Here is a 22,830-nt window from a genome sequence, read left to right as displayed (position 1 = left end):
CAAAATATCTAAATACATTACACTCTTATTGGTGTATTGCCACAAATCCTGCTTCTTAAAGCTGTGTTTGACCATCAAAAAGATTCTGAGTTGCTGGAACACACCATAAAGAGGGTATAGTCTTTTAGTTTATCAACAGGTTATGCACAGAGGGGGAAAGCCTTCTATAACATTGAAACTTAAGTAATTAATGTTAAAACCAAATGAATATAACTATTGTTCCTTTCAGCAGGAAGAGTCATCAAAAAGAGCTGCCTTGAAGTGGAGAAATAACTGAAGTGTGTGTCTGAATCCTTTCCCACCTACCACTACTTTGCTTTAAATTTCCCCACTCAGATGCCTTTTTCCCCTTTGAAATCAAAATAATAATTAGATTATATTCGATTCAAAGATGCTGTTACATGCCTAAAAGATACATCTGTCCATCCATAATTTTCTTGCCAATCAGTAAGATTCAATTTACGGCACACTTCAAGGGGTTAAATCTACTCCACGCCTCAGATTCTGAGTCCCCAGGAATAAGTAACAGATTTATCCTCCCAGCAGTTTAACTGCCACTACTTTCTCAAACAAAATGCTTCCATACACTGTTACGAGGGAGGGCAGTCTATTCCCCAACTGTATTCCATTGTAAACTCTGTTTGAACTTAAGTTTCAGAAACATGACATTTAAATAAAATGAAGGTTCTGGTTCTAGTGTTTTCCTGTATTGATTCTTATCACAAAGACTGAAAAGAGTGATCAGTTGGAAGGATAATGAATTCTCTACTGTCATTCTTTTTCAGTACTGGAACTGTCACGTATTCAGATACAGGCAACAATTTTCTGCCTTGCCTTGTTTCATTTCCTTGATGTTTTAAAGAATATAAAAAGCATGATAATTCTTTTACACTGAGGCAGAGGACCTTCAGATAAAATCAGCATGTAGTTTGTTTGGTTATCAAGCTTTTTAAAATGCACACAAAGGAGCTTATCGCATGAACTTCAAAACTGGATCAAGCATCCCAGGCTGCAATAGGGATGTGGGATGGAGGTGGGTATTATCACATGCTAAATCACCGCTTAATTTCTGCCTGCCATCAGCCAAGGTCCTAGCCACATTCCGCCAGCAGCTTTTTGAAGCCAGAAAGTTTCCGACTTTGAAAAAGTGCTGGTGGAGCATGACTGGGACTCGGCTGGGATCCAGGCTGATGGCGGGTGGCAATTAGGTGGCAATTTAGCATGCAATAATCTCTGCCTACATCCAGCATCCCTGCTCGAGCCTGGGAGGCTTGAGACAGTCTTAAAGTTCATCTGATAAGCTCCAAAGATTCCTCTGTTACTGTAACACTTTGGTAAGGTATTTTATTACATCTCAACACATGATGGCAGTAGTGGCCTATAAAAATATGAAATGAATGTGAGCCAATTTTCAACTGTCTAAGTCCTTTTTACAACAAAATCCAAAATCCACAAAAGAGCAATACCTTTTTTGGCCAAACAAAATTTTAAAACAGAACAAAACAAAACAAAAAAAAAACCTCCCCAACAAACATTATGTCATTTGAGTTTTCAAAGCTTCACTAGCTTCTACATCAGCAAAGATGTTAAAAATCAAACAGGAGAAGAAAGTATGTTAAGTCTACATTTCGTCTCAGATATTATTCTATTGTTAGTTAAGATGGTATTGAGGGATGTCAGTGCAGGCAAAGGTGCAGGCAAAGGTCATTCTGTGTGGAGACTAGGGACAAAGGGTAATAAAAGAGAGGTAATAAAAATTCAACTCCATTAGAAACAGAAAAATAACTTTCCTTGAGAACCAGGCCACCCGTATCCTGTGCAAAGCTAACAGCCCCTTTCTTAGGCAAAGGGCATAAAATTTCTCAAGAAGTCTTTCTAGTGTTACATCTGGAAAACTTTTATGTGCTGTATAGGTAAAACTAAACACTTATTATTTCCATCTCTCTTTTCATGATCAGTTGGTTAAATGCTGAGGTCCTGCTGTTTTTAACTGCTCCAAAGTTGTTTCATGAAAATGTAGAATAAGAAGAGGAGTAAGAATGATGTGCTTAGATGTCATAATAAGTGTATATCCCTCCTATAAATAGCATTTTTAAAACCCCATTATTTAGTCATACATACTGTCACTTATGCAGCTTTGTGACACCATCATGTTCAGGGTTGGTAGTGAAAAGAGGTGTTATCTTACCTATTAAAAGGCAAAGTATTATAGTCAACCCTCTCTCTCTCTCTCTCTCTCTTTCTTTCTATTCCTTATTCATTGGCAGCCAAAGACAGCAGTTCCAGTAGCCCTAAGGTTGGGCTCATGTGATCCCACAGAAGTTTTTAGACTGCAAACCCCAGCATTGCTCACCATTGACTACACTAGCTGGACCTGGTCGGCTGGGAGGGGCAATTTTTGTCTTGCTCGAGGGTTGGAGTGTGCTTTGAAAGAAGTCACTTTTCCAGGAAATATTTTTGGATGTTCCATCTGAATTTTTTAATGGGTACTCTAGAGGGTTTGGGATGCTTGATAAACAGAAAAAGTGGGTTGAGGCACTGGCATTACATCCTTCCTTAGCCCAGATACTTTCCCCAGGCTCTGCTTCCTTTTTGTATGACTGGATATTGTTCAAGGGACAAACTTCATGCTTGAAGCTTGACACATCACCTTTTAAGTTTGACTGGGAGCATGGTTATTTTGTCAAGCAGATGATAACAATCAAAAGACCTTATTTCTCAGTTTCCATCTTGTCCCTGACACTTAGTTGATAAGAGCTGACTATCCTGAAGAAGGCTTCATCACTTTCTATATACATAAACAAGAGAGTACCCTGGTCCCCATGTCTTAACACAATGGAAACAATGTCTTGATACTTATTTACAGTTCATTCCCATGAGTTCTTATGTGATCTTCTGATGGGCGCCAAGACACATCAGTCCAGTACCAAGTATCACCTTGTATTTCTTGTAAAATATAATCCTATAAGCTACTAAATAAAATAAATATGTTAAAGTTGCCACAACGCCTATTTCAACATTAGCTGTGAGACAAATCCTCCTGTTCCTGTGGATTAAGAGGAAGGAAAAATAAAAAAGAGACTACCAAGCCATACTCTTGGGGCTGCCCTGGGAGTTTTGCCATCACTTTTAGTCCTGAAAATTGGGAGGTCTTTGAGTCTACCTTCCAGCAGATGGCCAGATGAGGAATAACACAGCTATTGAATTGCTCTCAGGGCACAGACATTTGCCCAGGGAAAAGGTGACGAAGTCAAGACAAGATCACCTGCCTCAGCTGATCCCACACTAGGTTGCTCCCACATCTTGCTTGTTTCCAGGTTCAACACAATTAAATAGGCTGTAGGTTAAATAAAGTGGTCCTTATTCAACCCAGTTTGCAGTGTTTGGTCTCATTATTCCATGATTGGTCAACACATGTGGTAAACAGATGCATGAAGGGACAGACACCATAGATTGTCTGCTTGTTAAACATTTGGTGGTTGTGGCACCTAGTTTGTTGGTTTGCAATGTGTGAAATTTCAATTTTATGCACTAGTGTATTTCAAGAAACTACTTGTGGAGGAAGAACTTGGAGAAATGACTTTCGTAGTCAAAGATCCTTGAGGTGGATATTAGAAAGTGGCATGCTAGTGAGGAATGTGTATGAGTGAGTGAAAATATGGATCAAGTGACAGGGATAAGGTATTTCTATGGATGCTCACTTAAACATATTCTAAGAAATAGTGCTTCATCTCTGAACATTCCGCCATCCCCATGACATTATCAAAATATATGAATAGCAACATTCCATACAGTTTCTTCAAAATACCTACCATATCTCTTCAATTATTTCCATAGTATCTGGATTATTGAACACTTTTGAAAATACCATTTTAACAGAAGTATTTTGTGGCTGCTCTGAGACAGATTACAATCTTAGCAGAGATTTTTTTTTTTTTAAAAAAAAGCAGAAATTTGTGTTGCTTTGCTGTTATCTTGCCCAATAATTAGTATAAAACATTATACCTTCTTAAGTATACTTTTATTTATTTGTATAAGTACAGTTTCCACATTTCCTCTCTAGTGCAAGGCAATATTAATATATTACAGAAGAGTATATTTATATTTATTATCAATATTTCATAAAATAATCTAATTTCCCATCTGGTTGCTATCTGTAAGAAGCAGGCTACTGGACTATCTGGACTGTTGGTCTCTTGCAGCAGAACTAAGATTCTTGTGATGGGATAAATGTGGGAAAACCCTTTCATCTATTAGAAAGAGAAACACAGAATATAATTAAGAACAAGGTAGCATGGACTACCTTTACTGTATACATTCATTTTTATTATCTATTAAAATAGATAGAGTTAGAAATCAGGAATAATTAATATCCATCATCTGTCATTCTTAACACCTAATCTGTATATATTTTCTGGTTTTACCATCAACTAATATGTATTGATTATAATACTATATAGATACATGGTATACTTTAGAGGATTAATTTATATTCATAATTGTATGTTACGATTGTCTTTATCCCTTATTTTACCCCAATGGACCCATAATTACTTTGAGCTTTTAATAGTAATCATGTGTTTACTTGCAAAAGAAATTATGTTACCTGATATTTTTTATTACTGTTCCAAGTTAAAAAAGGCTCCCAATAGGCAAACAAGGAAGACACATATAGGCATAAGGGGTTTTGCTCAGATTAATAGGATTGCCATCTAGCCTGATGTCTTCAAGAGATTTACGGATATATGAATAGTCTTTCATTTTGCAGAAAGTATCTTCATGCATTTCTTGTATGTTGTTGTTCTAAAAAGAAAAGTGAAATGTCTATGAAAACTGAAATTCCGTTTATACACTCTCAATCATATGAGGGAAAGATGGGCATGAAATCCCACACCATCACCTCTTCAAAGATCCCTCCAAAATCAGCGTGATTTTGAGCCAGTTTTTGCCTCTAAACTAAACAGAAGGTGCCCAAAGACATGGAAGGAAAGAAAAATAACCCCTCACTAACAAACACCCCAGATGTCTCCATTTTCTTGTGAAGTTGCTCTCAAAATGGTGATAGGAAGGGACTGCACAGGAAAAGGAGGTATTTAGGATTGTTGAGGGCATGCATCCTCTTGGGAGCATCTAGTAGGAACTGGCCCTTGTCCATGCCTTTGACACACCTATGTTAGTGTGTGAGTAAAGACATAATAATGATATAGTTAATAACAACACAAGGCAGATTGTGGTGCTCCCATCAATACAGGCTCTTTCCTCACAAAAGCACATAATCTTGCCACCATGAAAGGTTTCCTTTTTGATAGATGCATCTAATTTGGGATGCTACTATAGTGTCCTTTTCTAATTAATATCCCTCTGTAGATATATCTAGGCTGCATCTACAATGTAGACTTAATGCAGCTTGACACCACTTTAACTGCCATGTCTCAATGCAATGGAATTCTGAGATTTGCAGTTTTGTCTCTCAGAGGGATCTGATGCCCAACAAACTACAAATCCCAGGATTTCATAGGATGGAGCTATGACAGTTAAAGTGGTGTCAAACTGCATTAATTCTGCAGTGTGGAAGCAGCTTACATTTTATGGTAGTTGTTACATACCTGAAGATGAAGTGACTGGAGACCTTCAGGGAGTGGAATTGGGATGTGATCCAAGTTGTTATCAGTGATATAAAGATGATGCAAGTCCAACATATCCTGAGGAAAATAAGCCAACAAACAAACATGATTTCAATTTCACTGAATATACATTGATTTTTAATATATGGAGTGAAATCTGTTCCTTTCAGAGCCTCAGTGAGTATCCAAGTCACAATTCTGTGGAACCTTCTTCCTAGTGGCATTATTTGCTTGTTGCATTAGCAAACCATTTTACACAAATCCAGAAGTGAAATAAACTGTCTTGCCAACTTTGGACCATAGAACTTGAAACTGAACTTGCCTTAATTACATTTCACTGCATCTTGCAGCAAAATCTCATTCCCATAGAATGAAAGGCAGGACCATACCATTGTGACCCCTGTGCAATGGTCCCACTGCTTGTTCCACTTGTACAGTGGTCCCAATGGCACAGCTAGGACAATGCTCCCCTTCTAGAAATACAACCCTTGCACAATGACTACATTATATGAGAGGACTGTGCAGTCCTTGGTGCTTTACAGACTGCCCAAAAGGGTGGTCTGCCGGCGCCCGTGTTTGCTGCACGAAGGAACTGCAGAAGACAAACCGCGCGGTTCCCCAGCGCAGTGAGAAGAACCCGCAAAAAACAGGTTCTTCTTGCGTCACCGTTGTGACGTCGCAAGGTGCCAATGGCGCCCTTGCAGCATCACAAGGGTGCCGAGATGTGCAGACACTAGGTGTCTGTCACGTCAAAATGGCGGTGCCCATCTGTATAGGGTGCCGCCATTTTGGCACCCTCGTTACGTGCGAGGGGCAAGATGCGTCAGGAAGCGCCATCCCTCACGTGTAACGACGGTGCCCAATAGGGCCCGTCCGGAACACGCCCTAAATTGGTTTACGACATTGTGAATTCCCAACAGGATGCCAGTCTACATTTATTAGAAATCAATTGCCAGGTGAAGGTTTTTTCCTTCCAAAGCAGTAAACAGTTGAACTGATAACTCACTTTAAAAGCTTCCTGCTTTATCCCCTTGTGACCCAGCCTGTTGTTACTAATGTCAATGAAAATCAGAGTTGGTGGCAATTCTGGAAGTTGCCTTATCTTATTATCTCGAAGTATCAGCTCCTGAAGTTGAGGCAGATTTCTGAAGGCATCTTCATCAATTTCAGATATAAAATTAGAAGTCAAATCAATCCTTTTTAAGTGGTCTAACCAGGAAAATTAAGCAGAAGAAAAAAAATTAGAATGTTTTTACAGTGTAGTTCTGCTTACTTTAAAAATCAAAAACTAGAAGAGCTACTGCCATTGAAGATTTTCATACCACAACGGTAAGCACTGGTAAAATGCCAGTAAAACGTCAGGAAAGTGCATGTGTATGAAAGCCTGATGTGCTTCCCAAATGGCAGGGAAACGTCCCCTCGCCTCCAGCGTCCTTGAATCATTTGCGGAGCAGCAATTTCCTATGAACTGAAACTTTGTGTTATGGGAAAGTGCTACTCCCCGAATGATTCAGGGACACTGGAGGCGAAGGAATGATTCCCTGACATTTAGGAAGCGTGTCAGGTTTTCAGACACACACACTTCCATGATGTTTTTATGGCATTTTACCAGCGCTTACCCCAAGTTAAATCTTCATTGTTTAAAAGATGCAGATAGTTTTATAATAATTACATACATAGGCAATAATTTAATTCCAACTGAGGCATGTTGTCATGTGCTTATCTTTCATTACCAGGCAATTTCTAAAATAAAACATAGTCACCCATTATTATCACTATAAACATTGACCCATACTTAGGTTAGTGAAGTCATCCCTGTAGACCTTTTTGATTCTATTGTAGCGGGAGTAAAAATGGGTGGTTTGCTTGGGCAATGGTGGAAGAGTCTCGAGTTCACGATCATCACAGTACACAGAAGTACCCAAACACGTACAGAGAAGACAAGTTGGAAGACCTAAAAATAAAATGACAATTGACTTAAGAGTACAACAGTGAACTTGCCTGTTCAGAGAAGTATGAAATAAGATTTGTATACATACGTAACCTTTTATTATCATTGCTATGTATATATACACATGAAAGGCATGTGCATACATAAGTATGATCATGTTGCTCCATTAGTATGGTGTTAATGAAAAATATAAGACAATGGCTGAGACCCAGTGCGCAGGCTGGTGAATTGTAAATGTCTACCAATGTACTTATGTCAATAATTCAGGAGGGCAGAGGTTGGTCCTTCTTCCTTGCTTCTTTCCTCAACATTCAACACCAGCCAGTGGCTCCCAATTGCAAATCTATCACTTCAGATACTATCTACCCATACACACCTAAAGAAGTGTAGCCTTTAACACAGCATAAGGCTGCTTCCTTTTTGCCAGAGGTTCAAAACCAACAAGAAAGTGTCTGGATACAACACCACAGCTGATCAGTTAAGGAATGAAGCTGCACTTGGAAGTTTCCTGTATGCTGCTGCATATCTGTAAAGATGACATGGTGGAAGGAGGCACTGGATTCCTCCTTTCACAACACTCCCCAAAGTAAATATTTTGTTGTGACTGTGGGTTTGGCCACCATTTGTTATCAACAGGATTTTAGCTATTATGTCACAATTTTATGTAATGCAGGATCTAACTTGGAAACTTTCATATGTATACTAATACAGTAAGAAAATTGTCTGTGGAGCTTCAATTCTGGGCTCACAAGCTTAATGTATAGGCTAAACTTGGTATATGTATTCTTGTGCCTGTAACCAGAAATGCCCCTAATGATGAAACTGCCCCCATTATTTTAAGAGACTTTCTCACCAGCTGAATCTTGGCATTTTGCCAGATTGTTAGGATATATATATCAGTTCATCCCCGATTAAAGGGCTGACAATTTTTTTAGTTGTATATACAGTAGTTCTTGGCTATTGGTTATGATCATGTCTATGAATAAATTCTTGGTAATGAACTGCTGCTCAGATTCCCTCATTTTGTGAAAAGGTACTAGCTGCACAATCTCAATTATCTATTTTCTTGTAGATTGGGTAAAATGCATGATTAATATACTATTTGCATGAAAGGAGGAAGATATCATCAGGGAAGAGCAAGCTGGCTTTAGGAAAAACCGTTCGGCAATTGACCATGCCCTAGTCCTTAAACATCTTTCTGAAAAGTCTGTTGCTTCAGCTAGGGGCACACTGTTTACTGCATTTGTCGATTTTAAATCAGCATTCGATCTTATATCAAGAGATATATTATGGAAAAAGTTTGAGACCACCAACATTGATAAACAACTGTTAATATTAATCCGTAAGCTACACGAGAATTCTCGAGTAGTAATACATTGTAATAATCAGGGAAATACAACAAGACCTATTCCCACATCTAATGGAGTAAGACAGGGTTGCGTTCTAGCACCTACTCTTTTCAATTTTTATATTAACTCCATGATTTCGACCCTATCAGAAATATCAGCACATGCCCCGACTCTGTCAAATAAGCCTCTATCAATTCTTGTTTATGCAGACGATGTTGTTCTAATGTCCATCACAAAAGTAGGATTGAATAGACTTTTAAAAGCCTTAGCAACGTATTGCACAAATTATGCTCTAAAAATTAATTATAATAAGACCAAAGTAATGGTCTTCTCGAGGAGCTGCCTCCGATACAAGTGGACCCTAGATTATCACTCCATAGAACAGGTGTCCACTTATAAATATCTGGGAATCACATTTCATGACAAGGGATCTACCAAACTACACCAGAAAAATGCTGTAATGATTACACAAAGAAGTATTAAAGCTTTATGTTCTTTCTATTATAATAAGGGAGGCCAATACATTCCAGCAGCTCTCCAAGTCTTTGTTACTAAGATCTTAGCACAATTATTATACAGTTCTGAGATTTGTACTTTCAATAGCTTTACAACCTTCGAGGTAGTTCAAACAAAATTTTTAAGAACAATTTTAGGTGTCCCAAATTGTGTTTCGAATCCCATTCTCTGTCTAGAAACAGGGATGCTATCTGTTGAGGCGCGTGTATGGATACGCAAATTAAATTTATGGCTCAAAATGTTTTTTGTTCCGATCGGTTTAGTGCCATTAATTCTAACAGACTCCTTTTTGTCTCCCTGGAAGGAGACGCTGACCTTGAAACTCTTATCTCTTGGACTCTCACTATCTGAAATAACTGTACTAGGCTATGATAAAGCAAATCTGTTATTTCTCAACGCATCAAGGATATTGATTTCCAGACTCATATAAGCACTTTACACCCTGTTAGGGAATCCAGTAGACTTGGTAAATATGCAAAATATTTTGAGAATTTGAATGTCCCAAATTTCAGAAGAGCTTTCATGTCAGCAAGGTTTAACATCTTACCATCAGCAGTCCTGGAGGGAAGATTTAAAAAGATCCCTTACGGACACAGATACTGTCCTTGTGGCTCGGAGGAAATCGAAAATATTAATCATGTTCTCTTTGGCTGTTCTTTGTATACAGAAATACGTGCTTTATATATAACACCAATTGTGTTGCAGTTTCCAGGCAGACAAGATAAATTTTATACAAATTTTCTACTTGCAGATCAGAAGGAAGGTATAACGCAAGCAGTTGCACAATTTTTTGCAGCTGCCATTGCAAATCGTAAACAGTTTGTTAAACAGATGTAATATGTTATAATATAATCTCAAAATCTGTATAGATGGCTTGATTTAACGGTAAAATTTGTAAATGAGGAGACATGGCCGTATTTTACCATACCATCAAACTAATCTAGTTGGGGACTAAAGTCTAATGAAGTTACCCCAATCAGTTGCATCTGATTAATGGCATTTTGTAGTTTAACTCTTGCTTGGATAGGGGATATGATTGTGATTTTGAGCTTATATGTCTTGAATGTGGTGCTCTATTACACAATATGATAGAGTTGTTTGCGAGGTGATGGCAGCCTACTCATTGTTGTGTGTTTGCCTGATCGTGCAGTCCTATCCTTGCTTTTTATCCTTACTTTTCATAGACCGTCATTTGTTTATACTCTCCAATCTGCCTGTACATGAACCTATGTTGTGTTTTAAACTGGAATTTTGTAATCGTGCTGGCCAATTGGCCGTAATAAAGTTATTATTATTATTGTAAATACCATTGTTAGAACTGGAGTCAAAAAAAGGGCTACTAACAGCAGAATCCTATACATTTCTACTAAAAATAAGTCTTACTTGTATTCCTTGGGCATTCTTTCAGGCAAGTGGGTATAAGATTCCACCCTTACCATGCAGTACTAGCTAGCTGTGCTTGGATACAAGATCATTATAGGAGCTTTATATCTCGTGTTTGTATGCCTTCTACAGCTACAATAATTAAACTAGGGGTAAGGATACAAATTACTTAGAAAACTGATTTTTTAAATTTGCTCAAGGCATGTAGCTTTCTGCTAAATTAATCATATTATTAAAGCGTATAATAAAACTTTCTATGCCACAGTCTTTTATAACATATGAGAGTTTCCTTCACCATTAGTCCCTATGTGGCTACTTCACATTGCACATGTTAGATGTTAGGAAGTTGGGTACTAGCAAGGATAGATCTGTGTTATTTGCTCTGCTGTTCTCAGACTATTGCCCTCAGATGTGCTCAACAATGTTGTCTCCTTGCTACTGCTGAATTCAGATTTAGCTGCAGTGTGGTTGATTTCTATATGGATAAGGATGTTGATGGGGAACCATCTTGCCACATAAAATACCTTTCTTATGTCTTTTCCTAACTGAACTTTTCTTGCCCTTGCCAGATTCTTCAGACCATAGACATGATGACCAGATTGTATTATATCCTGAGGAACTGTTTGTCCTCCATTCAAAATTTAATAAAGTTGCTTTAGTTTGGTAACCAGCATGCTTTTTTGATAATTTTTGAGGAAATTGGTTCTTTTCCCCATTGAGATTTCAATTTCCTTAGAATTGTTTTTAATTAGCATTTCTGATGCAGAACAATGACATCAGGAAAGGTTTCAATCATCCCTTGAGCTAAAATTGTTTGAAACCTGTGGATTATTAAACAAAACATCAAACTACAGCTGAATGACTGTAAGAAAGGGATCTGAAGCATTTGATCTAATTTATGAAAGGTTTTTAAGTAACAGGTGTGCAGATATAATTGGGAAGAACTCTTCATTTTCATGTGCCTTAGGAACTACAATAGGAGTTAACACTAATATCATTATACATTGAATATGGAAATGATTTTGGAAGAAAAGAAGAAAAATGGAAAACTGCCTCATGTATTTGTGGAAAATGTAGTGTAGGAACATTTTTCATCTATAGTTATTGCTGCTGATATTTTATATAGGATCCTTTGAGAATGATCAGAAAAGAACCATCATATGTAGCACTACTGGTTAAAATGCCACGATATCTTATACTAGTGGAATTGGATATATTGGGAGGTATAGGTATTTGGTCCTTCCCATCTCCAGCAATAACTATAGATAAAAAAAGATGGTTACACTAACTTCATTCCTTTCTCTTTTTGCTCCAGTTACAAAGCACCTCATTTATCCCATTCCCTTTCTAGTGCTTATCTGTCCCCACTCACTATTTCTTCCCTTATCTCCCTCCCATTTCTTATCGCCCTCATTTTCATAAAGCAGCTGTTATCAGTGCATGTAGAAAAGTATGGGAAGGTTCTCTGCAACCTACTTCTGTGTGTGAAGGATAAACTGGTTAGTTTCACTTCCTTCACTTTCACAGTGTTCTGGTAATTTTTATCTTCATGGTGATTTATTAAGACTTTTGCCAATTAAGGGAAAAACCAAGTGTCCCAAACAATGAGATCTCATTTGGTACAACAGAAAGGAATGAAAAATTATTCTTCCAGATCATAGAATCGAACATACTGATAAATATGTCTGCCTTGGTTGTGCATAATCACACATGAAATCTATCCAGGAATAAATACTGGACCAGAGAAGTTTTCCCAGTTAAAGTAGCTTTTCATGAAAACAACATCAATTTATTTATTATATGGTAAACTTGAAAGAAATACAGCTACAAAATGTGCCTTCCTCCTCTTGTTTCAATTTTCCTGCCATTCCTCTTTCCATTCAGAATAACCTACAGCAACCAGAAGCTCCCCCCACACATTATAACTATTATTACATATTATTATTACTTATTATTACTCTGTTTTGATAAAAAGCAGAATGCATGTAGAAAATATGGGACTGCATGTAGAATTTCAGAGTCTCATCCAAAATCACAGCCAACTATTCACACCCTAAAAGTGTGCTTACTCAGTTATGATGAAAACTGTTCAAAAATGTGCTTACTCAGTTATGATGATCAGAGACCATCACAAGCCTATTCTCATTCAGCCCAGCTATTGTATTCTACCACCATCTCAGTCTCAGAATGCTTACTCTTCATATTGTACTGTCCAGACGATGCCCAGAACCTTCCTGTCCAGAACCCATCTTTCATCCTGAACCCAATCAAAGAGAGATATAGCCTGTGCAGACTGGCCATTAAGGCCAGCCTGGGGGTGATGTCAGGGCATGGCGTGCACATGACACATGCCCCAACTCCGTCCCCATGGCAGTGTGATGCCATGCACTGCATCACATGGCGTGTGGCATCATGATGCTCCTCTGTCACTGTGTTTAGATGATACAGCACCAAAGGAGCAGCCTAAAGCCACAGTGCAGCAGCTATGGTGCCCTTTCCAGGGTGCTTTTTTTGGCTCCTTTTTGCGCTGTGGAAAAGGCTAGATCATGGCCACAGCATGCAGTTGCTGCAGCCCCAATCTGGCTCTAAAAGGAACAGCTGCAGGCCACCCCATAGGGGCAGTCTGCACAGATCCTGAGCCCTTAATCTAATCTCATCCTTGTTTTCATTTTATATATCATCACTCTTCCATGGTAGCTCTTATAGTTTCCAAGGCCATAGTTCTTTTCTACAGTTTCTCCTGACATTCACTCTGGCCACATGAATGAATAAGTTTCCCCAATCCATCAAAAAGTGAGAAAAGAAGTGGATCTCCCAGGAAAGGCATTCCAGAATGGTGACACCATCACCAAGAATGCAGGCACTGTCCCTAGAATCAGATAATTTTGTTTTCAGTGATGAGGAGAGCAGTGCTTAGTAATATGCAAATGCTAAAATTTTCACTTTGGTTGTTTTAACTTCATTCTTATATCATCATTGTTTTAGATTTTTAAGAGATGGCATCTTTTGAGTTGCAAGTATTTGTAAGAGCCATCTGATACTTTAACAGTGTGGTCCTATTATCTATATTTAGTAACTATTAAGTTAAAAAGTGCAAAGAATACACAAAGATCCCCCCCATGAATCCAAAGAAAAATAATGAATACAATTAGATGAAGCACCAAATCTATGGCAATAATGTGGAAGATCACAATAAAGACTCACAGTTTTCTTTTACAAACCTTCATGTGTATGGGGGCCAAGAACTCCTGGCTCATGGGGTGAAGAACCATCAATAAGTTTGGGTGTGGAAGCTTCTTCTTCAATATCTTCTGGCAGTGGTGCAGGTAAATAAATCTCCCTTGTTATGGATGGTAACACTGTTCCAATCTCTATCTAGACAGGATAAAAAAAAAAATACAAACATATATATTTACTAATGCTACCTGTTTTAACAAGAGTTTGTCATATACTGTATATTAATCAACATCTGATGTAATTGGAGCAGGATTTTATCAGTAAGAATATAATTCGGAACTTATTCTATGTAAGATTTGCATGTATTTGTTCTGCGCATAAAAAGGCTGTTTCCTGTGCAGAAAATGTTGTTTTATATGCAGATCACATGTGAATCACACAGAATTAAACTGATAATAGTCTTCAAAAGCTGCACAATTTCTAAAGCTACTTTTTGTTTCCTTCAAGGGGAAAATTAGTAAATAATTACATCCCTAGGTGGCTAATCCACTTTCAGTTGTACAGCCACTCCTCCTGCAGCTGCTCTGAATTATACAAGAGTTTTCCAAGTGATGACACCAGGATGACAACTTTGAACAGTTGTGGTGGAAAGGAAACTACAACTTGCCCCACTTGATGACACGTCCACTTCATCATCTCTAGTAAGAAAGCAGGATTTGGTAAATATAGGGTGAAAATGATATGGGAAGACATTTTATGCCAACTTGGAGAAAATATAGAATATCTGTATTAATTATGCATTTTAATCCTAATTTCTAAGAAGTGAAACATCTGCAATTGTCATAATAGGATGTATCATTCATCATCTTGCTACTGTGACTTTCCTTCTCCAGAGTAAGAGTTACATGCTAAAATAAGTCCATGTTTGTTTCTCAAGAATCTCTGTTTTATATGAGACCTGAAGATGAGGTCTCTCATGTAAGGCCTGAAGTTATGCAGTTTCTGACAAGTATAAGGAATCCCTAAGTCTCTGGCCTTTTCCTAAAGGAATTTCACGTAAGTTTTACAAATTTCTTTATCAACTGATAAATAATTATTATTGCCTTTGTTTAAAACAATTAGACCATTATCCAAACTGCTGAATTATTTGTGTATTTGTAAAGATGTCTAAGGAGAGCCAGGTGGATTAGGATACTGGGAGACTGGGGTTCACATCTCCATTCAGCCATGGAAATCCACTGGGTGACCTTGAGTAAGTCACGCTCTCTCAGCCTCAGAGGAAGGCAAGGGCAAATTCTCTCTGAACAAATTCTGCCAAGAAAACCATGAGATAGGTGTGCCTTTGGTTTGCCATAGGTCAGAAATGACTGACACACAGCAGCAACAACAAAGAAGTTTAAGGCTTGTGACTCTTGAACTTCGGCGGGTTACAGACTGCCCATTTGGGGCGGGCTGTACCCACTCCTTTCCCCGGTGTATCAGGGCCTCAGTGGCAAGAACGGCAGCCGCTGAGGCCCCGATCCGTTGCTTTTCAGGCTGCGGGGAAGTGGCAAAATGCCGCTTCCCCGCAGCCTTAAAAGGGGTGTCCCTGGGGCTTCAAGCCCCAAGGACACCCCGCGGTGGCAGGGAGGAGGAGAAAGGGGACACTTGGCCCCTTTCTCCTTTGGTCCGCTGGGCGCAGCCGTCTGAAGGCTGCGCCCAGAGGACCAAACCAGGAAGGAGCTCCGAAACGGAGCTCCTTCCTGCTCCACACTAAGGGCGCACTAGGCACCCTGGCACGGAGCGAGGACGTCACTTCCGCGCCGCCCCGTATAGAGGCGGCACGGTCGTGACGTCCTCATGGCGGTGGCCATGTGGAATGGCTGCCGCCATTTTGTGCATGCGGAGCGCGCACTAGGGTTAGGGGGGTGCGGAAGCACTGCCCCTTTCTAACCCTAGTGCTCGCTCCGCACGCACAAAACGGCCCGTTTGTAACGGGCCTTCGTTTTCTCTTCCACTGTTTTTAAACTGGGTGAGATTTTTAAGGGCAATTTGCAGAATATGGTAAAGTGTATTAGTCTGCTATTCAAGAAAAGAATCCTTTTAAGCATATGTAGTTTTTCTGAAACACCTAAAGTTAAAAACAGTTGAATCCATCCATTTTCCCCACCTTATTTAAAATTTGAACTCACAAGTAATTTCCGTCCAATTTAAGATGAAATTTTTGAATTTTGGAAAGCTGTTATAAAAAAATAAGTAAAATTTGATCACCAATATTCAATAGAGAGTGAAATGATTAGTTTTACAATCATATTCCACCACTAGATGGTGTATATGCCATAGAACATAAGGCTACTAGTTTACTGCCTGTGGTATATCTATCCCTGTTTATGAAACGATTATGTATCATACACTTTGTGTATTCACTTTTATTTTAAATTTCATAGCAAGCATGTTGGACACACTGGAAATTTTCTTAATAAAGGTGTTCTTATCATAATGGATTACATACACTATGCATAAAAAGTTGCTAACTGGTCTGGTAAAAAAGTAAGATACCACAAGAACTGAGAGCTAAAATAAATAAATTGAATGAGGAGATGAGTTAATGACTAATTTGCTATGCCATCCTTTCTTAAATGAATGAATGAACTGATCTTTTATATTGTTTCATATATATGGGAAGCCATTTTTTTCTTCAATATTAATTTGAGCAACACCATAAAACACTACTTGGAAAGTGCAAATTTGTTCCTACATATTAAGAAATTGTGTATATTGAAACCATGAATGCCAACCCTGCTAACAGCCTGTGAGCAACTTATTTTCTCTCAGCCTAACCTTTCTCAACAATTGAAAAAAGTTGATATATGAGTATAAGTAATATTTATAATAAATACTGCATGTGAATATTCTTAACAGCAATGAGATAACATACCTGGAAAGGGCGTGGTGCTCTACAGCATGACATATGATATGAATGTTCCACCTGGGCACAAACAGGATCTGTGTGTTTTTTCTCCCTTAAAACAAGTTAAAGGAGTGATATCACTCCAGCATAACTCCTTTGTCACGTGTTACTTTGACTACATAAAGTGAGTATGCACAAACCTCTATTTTGAGGACATCATGCCTCCTCTTATCAAGTACTTGACAATATTGTTGATGAGAATTGGATAACTGTTCTTTGTATAAAGAAAAAAGTACCCACAATAACTGTGAGCAAATAAAGCAAATAAATAGGAGCAATTTTTTAAAAGTGGCATGCAGTATTGATTCAAATATTCTGTTGAAACTACACCAGTAAATTCTTGTAAGTTTATCATTCTATGCCACTGAATGCCTAGAGAGCTCAGAATCTGAGTGGGGATTATGGCCCGGTACAGACTGCCAGAAAGCGGTGGTCTGGGGCTGATTTTAGGGCTCGGGACTGTGGAGCAACCGCATGCTCCTGAGTCCTACCACGTGGTGGCCCTGTCCACATGGGGGCCGCCATGATGACACAAGTGCGTCTAAACATCACGGAGCTGCGTGTGTGTCATTGCTGCGTGCAAGTGCGCCATTGGCACACTCATGGTTCCCGCTGCACAGACTAAAAAGAATCCGCTTTCAGCAGGTTCAGAGGTTGACAGAGACTGCGGTGTTTGGTTGGTACAGCCTCTGTCAGCAGTAAAAACGGGTGGCTCCAGCCCACCCTTTCGGGGCAGTCTGTTGAGCCCCTATGAAACCCTTCAGATGTTATTGGAATACAACTTTCATCATCCATAGCCAACACAGCAAATCTGAAGGATCACACATTTCCACACCCCTGCTCTAAAAAAACAGGTAGAATCCAGTCCTCTGATGAGTTCTTTTCTCCTCTTTCTCCATGTGATGTTCTGTTGTAGGACATTCCTCCTCATTCCCATTTTCCCACCAGAGACCTCTTGACACTCAGTTCAGTAGCAGTTGTTTTTGTGACAACGAGATAGGTCAGGAATGGGAGCACTTGTAAGAGTTCTGAGTGACCCATTGGTTCTAACAGGGCCTGAATTTCAAGTGAGGTCTTTTATTCCTGTTGAACAGCATAAAAGAGCAAAAACTTGAATCTACTGCTTAAGATAATCAAGGAAGAAAGTCCAAAGGTAGATTGCAGTTGAACATTAAGAAAGCAAAAGTAATGACCACATGCTGAGTTTTCAGGAAAGAAAAAAAAGCACCATTTGTAGCCAGAGAAGATAAATATGGTGCTTGTCACTGGCAAGTGGGGAAAAACTTGGTAATCTATCACATCAGATAGTTTAGGGAGCTCAGTCATAATCAATTTCTACCTGGGTTTTTTTTAGAACTGATATCCCTCTTATAGTGAGAAGAGTTGAAATAAATAGAAGAAACAGTTATGGAAGAAGCACAGTCATCTTAGGTCCCCTTTTGTCAAAGCTACTGAAACAATTTTGTGTATTGAATATCAGTATTCTGATAATATGGAAGTTCTTGTCCCCCAAGGGCAATAATATGCAAGGCTGAAGACAGTATCATATGTATATTACTGAAACAAAGTGTTGCCATCTGTGATTTTGAAATGGAGACAGCTTATGAAGGAGTGGACTTCGGATACATTTTTAAAAAGACAAAAGGAGCACAGGAAATCAAGGCAGATGTTTCTGAGTGGAGGAAGCCTAGAGGGAGGAATGCATTCCAGACATCTTGACCTAGCATTAGTTCCTTCCAAAAGTGTTAACATGTGCACCTTTTCTATGACAGTATCATCACAGGCACGGCAAATACTATGAACATTTCACTTTTGATTGGTGCAGTACTAAACGATATCATCCTTTCTAAAATAAATTTTGAATAGTAATTGTAGCACATTTAGAAACAAAATATGCATTAACAGTAGTTGATAAATAGAAATGTCACACTTACATCCCATATCCATTTTACAGAATGACTACAAATGTTAAATGTTTGTAGTAAATGAATTAGGTCCACTTGGTTTGGGGTTATTAATGTGAAAAATCAATATTTTTGTAAGTCTTTGCCTGTCTTGCATAATGTGGTCATAAAATAGAGCATGAATCCCCAGTGCCTTGCCTTACTGAGGCCCCATACAGACAGGCCAAAATAAAGCTGCTTTGGGTCACTTTGGAGGTATGCTGTTTAAATGACACATGCATCTTAAGAGGACAGTATGGGGCCTGAGTTGTTGCTTTATAGCAGCAGCAATACAAGTAGATTGACCTGGCTGGAAAGAGAGAGAAATTGCAAAAATGTATGCCAAGATGCTCTCTTGGTATTTATAAAAGGTGTACCTCCTTATGTGTGTGCACACTCCAACAGTCTTCTATACCTTCTTTTATTTGATTTACTTTCTGCTTGTTGCCTCATCCTTCCACATTGCTTTGGTTTCAGTATATTTCACATGCCCCCAACCTGCCTATACATGTTTTGAATGAATGAATGAATGAATCAATCAATCAATCAACCAACCAACCAACCAACCAACCAACCAATCAATCTGAGTTTATTTTATTTCTGTTCTGCCTTTCTCTCAATATGGTACCCAAGGTGGCTAACAATTTGATTTAAAATGAAAGACAGTTCCCAAGTGTATTATCTAATGTTGCAAATTTCTCTCAAAATGTGAAAGCAAACTTTCTAGTGCAAAAGGCCATCTGATCTGAAAATCATGGGGCTAGTAAAAAAATTAAGAAGAAGAAAGATCGAAGATGGATCGTGTTGTCTAGGAGAAGATTCTGCTTAAATAAACAAGAGAGATAAGATTATGTTGAAATAAACTGAAAAGTTGTAAAAGGAGCTGAGAGAGCCAAGACATACACAAGATCCAGCTGGATGTTTTAAAAAGCCCCAACTTTATTAATAACAATTGCTTTATCATTAGCAGTTGGCATGGTATGCAGCCTGGACCCAATGATGACATAACCTGACTGTCATCTGATGAGCTCTTGTTCAAGATCAAGATGTGTATTCTATGGGTGCAAAATCACTGTGAGATTCTGTCACCTGAGAGTGAGGCATGTTCAACCATCCTTGATCTGGTCTTGATACTTGTTTCCTGTATCCCCAGTTTCTTGAGAGAACCCTAGTCATGCAAGCCCTGTAACAACCTAAACTGGACTCAGCCCTATACCATACCACTAAGGCTAACAATTCTAGTTTTGTCTTGTGACAATAATTTAGAAAAATCCACATCCACCAGGTCAAACCATGGCTGGGGATGGCGCTTGCTGCCCTCTTGAATAGAGACCAGCAAACCAATCAGACGTTACACTTTTGCATCGCATCACGATGGGGTCTGGGTGGGGCTAATGGCTATTTAAGCCTGAACCATCCTATACCAGCCCTCTTTTGCTGTGTTGTCCCACCCTGCCACCTCAACATCAGTGTGGCTTTCTTAAGATTAAGAGCCCTCCCCCTGACCACCATCTTGAGGGGGAGAGACGAGGCCTGTCCTGGAAAGAGTAAGAGCCCTCCCCCCGACCACCATCTTGAGGGGGAGAGACGAGGCCTGGCCTGGAAAGACTAAGTGCCCTCCCCCCGACCACCATCTTGAGGGGGAGAGACGAGGCCTGGCCTGGAAAGACTAAGAGCCCTCCTCCCGACCACCATCTTGGGGGGAGAGAAGCCTTGCAATTTTTTGTATTGTATTGCAATTTTTACTGTACACCGCTATGATCATTGCAGAATAGCGGTCTATAAATAAAACTTATTATTATTATTATTTGTTGTTTGCATTAAGGGACAGGTAGGAATTTTCTCCCCTTTCCAAGGGTTTTTTTTTGCCTACCTTACATTGTCATTTGGAGAACTGGAAACTGGCTCAGATGTGGACTTCAATAGGCAGTCACTTCTATTAATGGGGGTAGAATTAGAAGTCAGGTGAACATCTATGGCATCCACTTGAGGTGAAGGTTAGGCCTCTTAAGCTTTCTTCTTAGGTCTTGTGACTAAGGGGAGAGGGAAAGAGACCTTCCTTAGGGCTGACCTGAGATATAACCCGCAGTCAAATCCTGTGCGTTGACTGAGGAAATCTCAGGTTGGTGTTCCAGATGTAAGCTGGCTGGGGAGCAACCCAGTCATACATTATCCATGGAGCTCAGGTGTTTTGCCCAGGGTATGCTGAGGAAGTGGTATGAGGAATAGACCATTTGCCTCAGCTACTCCCTTCAAGTTTGCAGGTTTTCAAGTAAACAGTTAAATAGGTTAATTAATTAAATAAAGTGGCCCAATTTTACAACCCACATATGTGTCTGGTCTCGTTATTTCAAGTTGGACAGCAAATAACACGACTGAATTAAAGCCACTATTTAAAAAAAAACTTGGTAAATATGCTACTATGCAGCAACACATGTGATCAAGAGATTTAGAAAAATCTGTTTCTTATTGGCATTATCCAGAACCATGCACTGTTTTGGTTTTTTTTATATATTTGGCAGATCAAACAGAATTTAACAAGACCAAGATGCTTCTAGGGTTGATAATATTCAAAATGGCCTTTTGTCTTCCCAATGTTTGTTTTTGGCAGTGCTTGAAAATGATCAGAAATTTGATAACACATGGGAGAAAAAACAGCAGATGTATTCTTTCGCCTCTGTTTATATTTTTACCTTGTTATTTTAAGAAGCTATTCCCCCCAATAAACTCACAATTGTAATTATGTTTCATTTATGAAGGAAATAAAAGGTTGGAGGTGGGAGGATAATTTGATGGAATAATATTTCTATCATGTCCTAGGAACATCACAACAAAATAACATACATTATCTGCTTTTTGTCTTTTATGATGTAAACTATGTTATAGTTTGTTGTAACAGAAGTTTTCATAAAGAATCACACGAGAGAGATTGATTGGATGAGAGATATAAAGCACTGGAGACCTAATTGTTTAGCTGCAACATGTTACCCTGTATGGAAAAGAGGAAGAAAGCATGGGATGAAAAGGTAAATCACATACATGGCTGTAATGTTCACCTCCAAGGAAAGAATGAGGTACTGTTCCTGCCACTTATATTACAAACTGTTGGTGTCACTGTATCCTATGCTGTTACCAGATTTATTAAGAGCTGGGTGTGGAAACAGTACATTGTAAAGCTGTACATAGCCAACCCAGAGTTTGCAAAACTTGAGCAGTGCAGTAGATGATTGAAGCTCTTGGAGTTCTTTCATTCACAGAGTCACAACAAGTTAAATCTGACTTGATGGCAATGGCATTACTAGGGCTGGTGCCGGTTACCGGAATGGGCTGCTGGGGTGGCAGTCGCAGGTGCCTCTCCCTCCTTCCCGTCCTGCTGCCTTATTCACCTGCCCCAGCACCTGCCCATCCACTGCCTGGCCAGACTCAGAAAGGTCTGTTGGGTGATGGTTGTGGCCTATCTTGCCCGCCCTCCTCTCCCCATTGCCTTGCTCATCTAATGGCCTGCCTGCCACTCACCAAGACTGGAAAGGGGATGCTGGTGGAAGGCAGGTGGGCAGGCAAAGTGAAGCAATGAGTTGTGTACCCACATCTGTTTCTCTGCTGCCTTGGCTCCTTCAGCCAAGAGGGCCACAACAACAGAGAAGCTGAAAGGGCTATGTATCTTCTGTCCCCTCCCACTCCTTCTTTCTGGAGGAGTCTATGGTGCCACTGCTGGCAGCATCTTTTTTTTCCTGGCTGTACAGCAACTAGACCTGGAAGGGGATGCCAGATGGCAGCAGCACTGCACCCCTGTAGCGGGCAGAGGGCCGACCATGTGTCACCCCCTCTGAGGTGTCACCTGGTATGGTCTGCACTCCCCATATCCCCTAGTGATGTCTATGCTGGATGGCAAATAGTAATAACTACAACAACAACTACAACCAGCAGAAAGAATATT

General features: G+C 39.4%; 1 protein-coding gene across 1 annotated transcript in view; it reads right to left on the bottom strand.

Annotated features, from left to right (window-relative positions):
- Nucleotides 1–4,632: 4,632 nt before the first annotated feature.
- Nucleotides 4,633–22,830, bottom strand: part of EPYC (epiphycan) — a 30,651-nt gene continuing 12,453 nt past the window's right edge. The window contains exons 2-6 of the mRNA XM_089526792.1: nucleotides 14,045–14,198; nucleotides 7,420–7,578; nucleotides 6,631–6,833; nucleotides 5,607–5,702; nucleotides 4,633–4,803 (exon numbers count right to left, since the gene is read on the bottom strand). Coding sequence (XP_089382918.1) covers nucleotides 4,633–4,803; nucleotides 5,607–5,702; nucleotides 6,631–6,833; nucleotides 7,420–7,578; nucleotides 14,045–14,198 — 783 coding nt within the window. The remainder of the gene's footprint in view (nucleotides 4,804–5,606; nucleotides 5,703–6,630; nucleotides 6,834–7,419; nucleotides 7,579–14,044; nucleotides 14,199–22,830) is intronic.

Source organism: Sceloporus occidentalis, unplaced genomic scaffold (assembly GCF_023333645.1).
Source record: "Sceloporus occidentalis isolate IW3139 unplaced genomic scaffold, rSceOcc1.0.p SCAF_5, whole genome shotgun sequence".
NCBI lineage: Eukaryota > Metazoa > Chordata > Lepidosauria > Squamata > Phrynosomatidae > Sceloporus > Sceloporus occidentalis.
Note: the sequence above shows the minus strand (reverse complement) of the source record. Positions and strands in the feature narration are given on the sequence as shown.